This window comes from Plectropomus leopardus, chromosome 11 (genome assembly GCF_026936395.1).
Source record: "Plectropomus leopardus strain MGB_pleo_1.0 chromosome 11, ASM2693639v1, whole genome shotgun sequence".
In the NCBI taxonomy this organism is placed as follows: Eukaryota; Metazoa; Chordata; class Actinopteri; order Perciformes; family Serranidae; genus Plectropomus; species Plectropomus leopardus.
In genome coordinates, this window is record NC_142186.1 from 27,038,174 (window position 1) to 27,048,065 (window position 9,892).

General features: G+C 39.4%; 1 protein-coding gene across 1 annotated transcript; it reads right to left on the minus strand.

Annotated features, from left to right (window-relative positions):
- Positions 1–47: 47 nt before the first annotated feature.
- Positions 48–9,205, minus strand: prpf3 (PRP3 pre-mRNA processing factor 3 homolog (yeast)). Its single transcript, XM_042489843.2, has 17 exons — positions 9,037–9,205; positions 7,797–7,945; positions 7,243–7,373; positions 6,073–6,240; positions 5,889–5,975; positions 5,520–5,782; positions 5,306–5,424; positions 4,592–4,779; positions 4,312–4,478; positions 4,084–4,166; positions 2,928–3,071; positions 2,742–2,841; positions 2,510–2,623; positions 2,263–2,381; positions 1,202–1,279; positions 1,061–1,116; positions 48–970 (listed from the first exon to the last, which is right to left on the minus strand). The coding sequence occupies exons 2-17, from the start codon at positions 7,939–7,941 to the stop codon at positions 821–823; spliced, it is 2,112 nt and encodes a 703-aa protein (XP_042345777.1). The 5' UTR covers positions 7,942–7,945; positions 9,037–9,205; the 3' UTR covers positions 48–820.
- Between the last annotated feature and the right edge of the window lie 687 nt (positions 9,206–9,892).

The window sequence follows — 9,892 nt, forward strand, 5'->3', positions numbered from 1 at the left end:
TTGTTCACATCAGTCACTTTAACACACACAAAAAAATAGGGTCCAGGTTAAAAAATGATGAAGTTACCCTTTATTAAAGCAAGTTGAATATCAACAGTCGAGTACAACTGACGGAAAAAGCATACACGAAGTCAGCTGGATTTTGTTAATTTATGTGACTGTGAGGTTATAGAGAAATAAAGTTTCAGGCCAGTCAAAGATTTCATGAAAACATGAAAAAAAAACATGGATTTGGATACTTTTAATTATGTGAAATGCACCTTTAATGACTACAATACGTCTCATAACAACGCTGTAACATTATCAGGAATCTCCAAAGTTTAATGTGTTAGCACAATAGCTGTGCGGTCATTCAGTGGTGGAGTGGTTTTTATTAACTGCTTTGCTCCAAACAGGGATTATCATCGGTGTACATGGGGGGCGGGGTCATCACTACAGTTGCGTCATAATCTGTCATTTCTTATCATCACAAAAAGCCTTGGCTTTACGTCACACAGTGCAATCTGTCAGACTGTATTCAATGACAGACAACACAATATCTGACAGAACCGCCTACCAACAAAAGATGAACACTGATGCAGACACACACACACACACACACACACACACACACACACACACACACACACACACACACACACACACACACAATCATCCGTCACATATTCTTGCAAAAACATCCACACAGGTGTATTGTTCCTCCTTTTCTATGTTCAAGTCTCTTAATTTGAGTCTGTCCTCGGCAGCAGGACAGCCGGTCAGCAGTGCGGGACGACTGCCGGGAGGCTGCGGGTCTGATTGGCTTGTCGTTGTTGAGGTTTCAGTCGTCTGTGGTGTCCAACACACTCTGGCTGAGAGCTAAATCCCAGTAGTGTTCTGTGCCGTGTTTCTTAAAGTGTTCTCTGGCCATGTTCTCCGTGGGGCACTGCTTGAACTTCATATCCCCAAAACTACGCTCTTTGGCTGTGCCCTGGAGAACCAAGAGGAGTCATTAGACTTAAATGAGATCACAAACGAAAGAATACTTAAACATATATTTAAGTGATGTATGAATACTTACGTTCCAAATCAACCAGCACTTGTTATTCCTTTTTGTGTCGTCATCACCATCTGGATCTAATCGAGAATCGATGATTAAAAGTTTAGCATCCCGGAAAAAAGCACAAAGGCAACGAGCACAAAACGGTCGAGCAGCTCTTACCATCTCTTTTACTGTTGTGTTCCTCCCATTTGATTCTGTTCATCATCAGCCTCTTGAACTTTTTCTGCGATTTGGGGCCTAAAGAAAAGGAGAGAAAATTTTCGATATTAAGTATGACTCACTATTATAATTTAGTATCAAGCCATGTAGAAGTACACCTATACATTTTCTAAATGGCCAAATATTTATTTATTTTTTTCCCCATTTGTCATTTTCATCTAAATATTTATTAATTATGTTCTTATGTGTGTAAGGTTTTGGGAATTTTGTTGTAATTGGTGTGATTTCCATTATTGCCTTTGTTTCTGTTATGGGGGGTGGGAGGGTGAGGGGAGAAAACATGGAAAAAATAGAAAAAATCTTGGGTGCTCTGTGATTTCTAAAAGTTTTTAAAAAAATTTAAAAAAAAATTCAAAATGTATAAAAAAGTTGAAAAACTAGTATCATGTAGCTGTTCATTAAGGCAACACGTCTGAGAATTACAGGAGTATATTCATACACTGCTCTATCCTTAAATTTGAACTGAACTGCAGCAAAAGTTCACTCCCAAATCAAAATAAAACTTTCCTCTTAGCTGTAGTGCTCTTTCTCAATCTAGAGTATGAGAGTGTCAGAGATATTTGCCGCAGTGTTGCCAACTTTCTTGCTAGATTTAGACAGTTAAATCTTAAATAGTTAAACTGAGCTGCACTAATCAAATATACACCAAGATGCTGTTGCTGTGTGGCCTATTTCTCACCTAAAATGTTTTCAGAAATATGTTTTATCTCACCGTTTAACTGCAATACACGATCACTAGTTGTCTGTTTTTGTAACAACAATTTTAAAAGTATCTGCACCTTTCTACTGCATAGACAGCCTTCTTTTACTAAAAAAACATCTTTCCAGTGATGAAATATCTTAATTATTTGTTAAATGTCCATATCACAGACTTTTTTTCCCTTCACAGCAAATGTTTATTAGAAATCACATCAACAGTACCAACTTTGGTTTGTAAGAGACACATTTATCTAACTGAACGCATTCACAGGTTTGATTTGGCACTTTGTGTAATCTCTCACCTCCCTCAACCACAACAAGGTTGACGTCTTTGTGCAGAACGACTGTGCCTGTCAGGTACAGCTGATTGGCGTTGGCCTCCACTTTAAACTTCTTAGCGGGATTTTGCAGGTTACGGATCCTGTACAGGGAAGGTAAGGTGCTTAAATTAGTCATACCTCTACACTGCAACGCACACACACGCACACACACACACACTGCACCATATGACTGAGCTACAGTATGTTCTCTCTAACTACAAATGCACACCTGTACACTGCAATGTGAACCCCATCAGTGAGGTCTTCTTTTAACTTCTTGACCTTCTTCTCTTTCCTCTGCTCTGCTGTGAGCTTGCGGGCGGCATTGGCCTCCTCGTGAGCTCTGAAAGGAGGAGGACACGATGAGAAAAACATACACAGATGATCGGAGTGTAAATTTCATAATAGTGAAAGAAATGAGTCGAGAGTGCAGCAGCGTGGAGGGTGACTGTGTTACTAACTTCTGTCTCTTTGCCATCTGTGCTCTGACGTGTGCTTCCACCTTCGTGGGGTCCTGAACCGCCTCCGTCCCCAGAACTCTCATCAGGTTGGAGATGCGCACTGACGAAAGGAAAGCAAACATCTGTTGGATTCTGTTTAATCTTTCTTGTAGTCATTTGCACAAATAGTATTTTTTGTGTGGGTACCTTTGGGCTCTGGTGGAGGCATCAGTCCCAGGCGAACCTTCTCTTGAAGTTCTTTCTGTCCCTCTCGTCGTGTCTGTCGTCTCAGTTTCTTCTGTTCTTTCTTTGTCAGATATACACCCAGCGTTACCGGCTTATCTGTGTCGACTGTGAAAGAAAAATCCAGAAGATTCTGATGTTAGGAATGAAATTAACAATTAAGACGGGTGAGCAGTGGCTTGCAGACAGGGCAAACATGTATCGTTTTCAAAAATTAAGAGCATGCACATACAACAAACTGCTTACGAGCAGGACACACAGAACAACAAAAATCAAGAATGTGAAGTCACCATACTGATAAACACAGCTGCACAAATGCAAAATAATCCAGTTTGTTCGTTACAAACAACCCCACAGAATGCAAAAGTGTGTGAATAACAAAATTGTTGTTAATTATTTGAACCGAAAACTCCACATTCACGACTTCAAATGGACGACCTATGAATCTGGACTGCACCTGAATCAGTGCTTTGATTAGAATCAGATTTGGCTGTTCAAAACAAGAATTTGACTGTCTGTTCCTCCTTGTTTTTTGCATGCACATATGCATTGGATGCATAACAGTTTCTCTTTGACGGACAGTATACCCTCCAAAGATTTTGCATTTGCTTCTTAAATCCTGCACCCTAAAAATTTTCAGAGGTCTCATATCTGTCATTTGTGTGTGTTTCCATGAGTGGGGGCGTCAAGTCTGGATTTTGATGGGTCACTGACGAATAATTTGACAAATCAACTTTCAGGAAGCAACCATACTGTATGCAATAATATTTTCTGTAGTTTACTTTTGAGTCTATATTTTTTCTATTGATAGTGGGCATTGTTTTGCCATGAATCAAAAGTTAAAAAAAAAAAAAAACAACGGTATGTCTTCACATTTGTATTTTTTTACTCTGTGTATACTGACTTCATTTAAAAGTGTCACATAATGAACTCAATGGGTTCAAACTAATTTCAGCACCATTCTGTATCTCTATAAGTGTAGTTCTATGTAAAGTAATTTTATTTTGACAGGGACAGTGCACAATAAAACCTGATGGTAAAGATATTTATGGGACAGAAAAGTTCATCTGCTTTGGGAGAAAGTTTAACAATGTGCAGACTTTTTTAAAAATACACTCACCAGGAGGGTTAATTTGGGCAGGATGTTCTACCAGAGTGGTCACACCAAAGAGCTCCATCCCATCAAAATTTGTTTCAGGTGTTCTTTAAAAAAACAAGAGGGAAAATTAACAGTTAACTACAGTAAGCTGATTGTACAGACAGCATTATTATTCAATCTATAACAGAGAATGAGACTAAAGACCGCTCAAACACTGTTTAGGTTCCTGAGTTAGCTGTCGTTTCTTACATGTTTATGTTGTTGGGCAGGATGTAGGAGTCCCACCACTCGATGTGGGGCACTTCCCCTTCTCCGATCTCTTTTTTTGGGGCGATAAGTGCGAGCTTGGTGGATGCCTGGATTCCTGTCTTCTTTGCTGCCTGGGCGATCTCATTCTGCAACCTTTCCAGCTGGGCCTGAATGAGGGCAAGAACAACGCAAGGCGGGGGGACAAATTATTGTACGTCTTTCCCAAATAATCAGGCTGAGACAGCAGCAGACGTAAGACAGTTTAGGAGTTAAATCCAACCTTAGTTCTAATTCTCTGAGCAATCTTCTCGAAGCGTCCCTTGTCGTGGAATTTGAAGCCCCTGCGAGGGCGCTGAGCCGGTGTGATGAACACACGCTGGTCGAAGTAAGACGTAGACTCCAAGTCGTCCCCAGGCTTCTCCTTCAGCTGTTGACGGAACTGCTCCCTCTTTACCGCTCGAATGTTTGCTACACAGACGGAGGAAAATTACATTGAGCAACGCCAAAACAAGACCCTAAGACTGTGTGTGTGTATGTTGGGGATGTCACAATATTAAATTTTAATATTACAATTATCGTCAGAGTTAATTGTCAAGTTTTCAGAATTATTAATCAAGAGTTTTTCTCATTATTTATAATATTATTTATCATTATTTAGCATATTTATTATCATCATCAACTACATTCAGTTAGTTTTTACAGTGCAATGTTTGGCTTTTTAACATCCAAGTAGAGCAAAATAAAATCTTTTTAGGCGCATAATACATATTAGAAAACACGTCTTGTCTTGTTCTTCAGCTAACGGCATGCAGAGGCAGCGCGTGAGCGTCGCCGAGCTGTTGGCTGGTTTTTGTTTTTTTTCAAGTTTTGAGCATTGCTTCTCATGTGCATCTCAGCTGCCTGTCAGAAACAGCACATCTAGAGAAACGGTGACAACTTCTTTTTCTGCGTGCGGTTGTCAGCAGTAATTGACCGTGAAAACACATACACATACCTTTCAGTGTTGGCATGCGGTGCGTGAGTTCAACCTCTTTTCCACTAGCATCCACAGTTCTTCCCTTGTCATCCAGAATCAGAGGTGTTGGCTTGTTTATCTCCTTGACTTCTACTTTCCTGTGAGAGGGACACACAGGGAAATAATTTCAGACTTTAACATTAACAAATAGATTTTTTGATTTTAAAATCTGAAATATTGTGAAATTACTGACGGTGGGGCAATTCCCATAGCGTGCAGATTAGCGAGTGCCACTATGTTGTGAGGCCCGGTGTTTCCCAGGGCTCCGAGGATACCCGGCTTCATGGCTAACTGGGATTGGATGCGGGCCTGGAGCTCAGCAGCCTTGCGGGCCTTCTCGATAGCATCATTCATGAAGCTGGCAGCCTGGGAGGGGGCGATGGATGAGCCGCCGCCTGCAGCTGCAGCAGCAGATGTGCCGAGGAGCCGTGAGACTGGAGGGGATTCCAGCTGTGACTGTGGTGTGAGGAGAGGGAGTAAAAACGCTGTCATAGCGAGTACCCTGCCTGAAATTACTTGTTTTTCAGTGTGTGTCTTTAAGTAAAAAAGAGTTGTTAATTACTTGTGCAGAGGGGACTGAAGAGGCAAAGCTCAGCTGTTTCTTCCTCTCTTCTATCTGTTTTGTGGCTGCTTCCATCATCTGTTTTATCTGAAAACACAGAGAAGAAGTTAGTAAATGCAGAAAGTTTACTTTAAAATCTCAAAACAACATTTTCAGGTACAATCTTATCCATCATGTAGTTTACCTGCATTTTGGTGAGCATCCCAGGGCTCTCAGATGGGGGTCCAGGTATGACCTCAGGCTCCTCCACCTCTTCAAAGCGAGGGACCCGTTTCCTCTTTGCAACAGTCCCATCTCCTGCATCCGGAGCTTCGCGCACTACACCCATTTCAGTCTCATCACCAAAAACATCCTGAGAAACACCCAGCCAAAAAAGAAACAAATAAATTACGTCACTTGGCTTTAAGCCAAACGTGAATGTGTTTGAATTTCGTCAAATAATGTCACTAAATATATGATTATCTAATATGGTTTTCTCTCCTTGTCAATAATCTACATACAATGAGTAAACTAATTCAGTATTTGAGCACTCAAACAACTATATACAGCAGGGCTGTGCATCTTCACTGGTCTCATAATTTGATTACATTTATCATGTCAAAGATTTGATTCGATTCCACGAAGCATCACAACGCATTGCATGCTCATTTTCTTATATTAATACACATGGCTACGTTTTCATCAAAAATAAGACACAATGCGCTCACTCGCAATTGGTCTTTTTCAGACTGGGTGCTGAATCCTCAAAGTGGATATCAATGCAGTGAAAATCAGGAAAGCACTCCGATTTTAGCATTTTTTAAATTATTTACTTTGTTAATATTCTATTATTGATTTTAGCATTTTCAAATGATCTTTTATTACTGCCATGCAGACGTTTCAGGCCTGAAAAGTCTGTCTGGCCTGAAATGTCCGTGTGGCAATAATAAAAAATGCTATAATCAGAGTGCTGTCCTGATTTTGACTACTTTTTTATCCATAAATACAAGTCGTCAGCAAGCCGCGGTCTCCAACAATTCAATGCGACGTTGCTACCACACGGCTCTGGCTGCTAACAGGACGTTCTCTTGAGCTGTAGAACTTTACTGTCAAGCTGCGGCCAAAAATTCAACAAGCAATGTTACGTGGCTATAATTGATTGTGTCATTGCATCAATGCAGAATTATCCACGTCCGCATAATGATGCACCTTAGAACGATTAATTACGATTAACAGCCTTATTATACAGGCATTGTCTGATTTACTGACTTTTACACTTTCGTAATAGCACATATAAATGTGGTCACGGTTACCTCTGATCTTACTATTTAGGTATGCAGTGGTAAAACAAAGGTGTGAAAGCGCATCTGCTCACCTTGAGCTCTCTCTTCCGGTTCTTTTCTCCAGCTCCTTTGTTACCACGAGCATTGCGGCTTTCCTCCAAAGCTTCAAAAAGACGCTCCACAAAACCTCCAGCAGAGTCATCAAGGAACGGACGCAGCTGGTCTATGGTGGAAATGCAGGTCCAATAATTAACACAGATCCAGAAATCCTTTGATCATTTACTTAATTTGAATAATTAATGTCAATGCAAGTAACAGTTGAGTCGAGGGGGATGTGTATCAATAAAATCATTTTAATCATTTAAGCCTGGAGGTATCTTTGTTTTATCTTCTTGTTTTCTGTGGTTTTACCTTATTTTCATCTTGATTTACTGTTTTCATTTAATATTTAATTTTATTTTCTATTTTGTATGTGTACAGTTGATAGCCTGAGAGTAGCCAAATATAATTTTGTTGTACATCTACAATGACAAATAAAGTGTCACATGTCTTACTCTTGACCTTGAATTCTTAGTGCTGTGCAAAAGGCGTTTTACTAAATCCTAATTAAATAATCGTGTATCTGTTCAATCGTCAGTTCACTCACCTATGGTCTTCCTTTTGTCCAGTCCTTTTCCAACACAGTGTAAAGCAGCAGTGACCACTGTGGGCTCTGAGAAACCCAGCACCTTCTTCACAGTGCGCTCCACCCATGGCCTCAACTCCTCCACCTCCCGTTTAGGAAGAGACATCCTCCTGCAAAACATCATCATTCATAAACGCTGAACTATCTGTTTTCATGAACTCTGCGTCTGGGACCAGGATTTCTACAGTATAAGACAATTTAAATTTAAGACTTTTTTTTCCTCAACACAACTTTTAGGTGTTCACCAACCAATAACTGCTGTCAATATGGCAAATCATAAATATCAGGGCATTGGAAGACAGATTAAATTTTTAAAAATGAAGAAAATAATAACAAATGAAATACACAACTAACATTCTTTTAACAAATAACAAAAATAAGTATATTGCATCATAAGATACAGCCCAACTATGATGACAGACAGTAACAGATACAGAAAAATAACAAAAAAAGAAAATATACCTTCATCTTTTTAAAGTTCCTTAACCCTAACCTGCCCCTTACCCATATGTCTTTCTTCATCTTCCATTACACACATAAAAACTTTCTTGCATGTCCATTATGCAATAAATAAATATATTACCTTTTATTTAGACATTTTAATACCACTCAGAATACAATTTAATATTACAATAAGGAAAATTCAAGACCCATGAACCCACACTAATCACTACTTCATCTTAACTATTTATTTCAACGCGACGTCAGAACACAAACGTATTTTTAAGGGTATTTAAGACGTTTAACCGATTGATTTACGACATTTTAAGACCAATCAAGGCCTTGTTTTTAGATGAATTAAGTGAATGCATTTTAAGATTTTTTTAAGGATCCGTGGGATCTCTGCGGGTCATTGCCTTTCTGATGTGTCCGCCCCAAAACACATGAGCTACATGAGCACAAACCCTCCGCAGTCTCCCTCATTTCCACATAAACACGCAAACACACAAACGTCCAAACACAGTTACTGAGCTGTGCACACAAAACCCAGCTCACACAGTTACCCCAAAACTCGCTGTTGCTCTTAAATCGATATTTTTAACGTTAAACTGTGTGACAAATGTGCTAACGAGGAGCAACAACCGAGCTAAAACCATTTACGTCCGCCAAAACTCCCCGGCTGCCTGCTAGTTACCGTTAGCACGCTGCTATCCGCGAGCCACCGACACCAGCGAATAACCGCTCAATAAAACTCACAAACCTTCAGTTTCTGCCTGTATCCGTTACCGCACCTCTGAATCTGTTTGGGTCAAACAGAAAAGATGAAGTTTGAGCAGCGTAAAACGCTCGAAACCGATAAGTTGTCTGTGAAAGTTTCTTGTTTGGTCGCGCCGTTTACACGACGTTTCTGGGCTAAGACCCGGAAGCGGAAACTGATGTTTTATTTCTCTTCTTCGTGACCAGTTTGCGCGCAGTGTTTTGCTCCTTGTTGCCTCCTGCTGTACACGAAGGGAAGTGTCCGGTTTTTTCTTCACGGTAACACTGGTTTCTTTGGAAATTATGATTAAGAAATCAGATTTTAGTTAAGTCCGGTATATTTTAATTGAGCAAAAGAATATTTAAAAAGTATAAAATAGGAGATTAAACATTGTTGTTGTTACATATTATACGAGAAGTGGGTAAAAAGAAAAAAAAACGAAAAAAAAAACTTGGTTAGTGCTGGTCTAATGCTGGTGAAACTGGTTTAACAGCATGGTCTGATTTTGATTTATTTCAAACATATATAAAAGGGAATAGAAAAATAGAAAAAAATATAATAAAATATAATTCATTCCACCCTTTCTCCATAAGTCAGTGAACTGTAATTAACAGCTCCCTCATTAATTTAAACCTATAAAGTTGTTTTAAATTTTACAAGTGTTGTCAGAGTTTTAAAGAATTTATTTCATTTATTTAATAAAGTTGTTTCATACCATGAGTGTTGCTGGACTTTCAACACCTTTGGTTAAGCTGAATTACAGTTTTTAGTTTGATACTTTGTTCATAGCCAAGATATGCAGCCAGTACTTGTGCTCCTTGAAATTATGACCCTCTGGATTGTATTTTTTCCCCAGAAA

Bases quoted from the DNA above. Each gene is read 5' to 3' on its own strand.
- prpf3 (XM_042489843.2), bottom strand. From the start codon at position 7,941: ATGTCTCTTCCTAAACGGGAGGTGGAGGAGTTGAGGCCATGGGTGGAG. The intron at 7,374-7,796 runs GTGAGTGAACTG...TTTCCACCATAG, and splicing joins GGACAAAAGGAAGACCATAG to ACCAGCTGCGTCCGTTCCTT. The intron at 5,425-5,519 runs GTCAGTAATTTC...TCCCTCTCACAG, and splicing joins GCTATGGGAATTGCCCCACC to GAAAGTAGAAGTCAAGGAGA.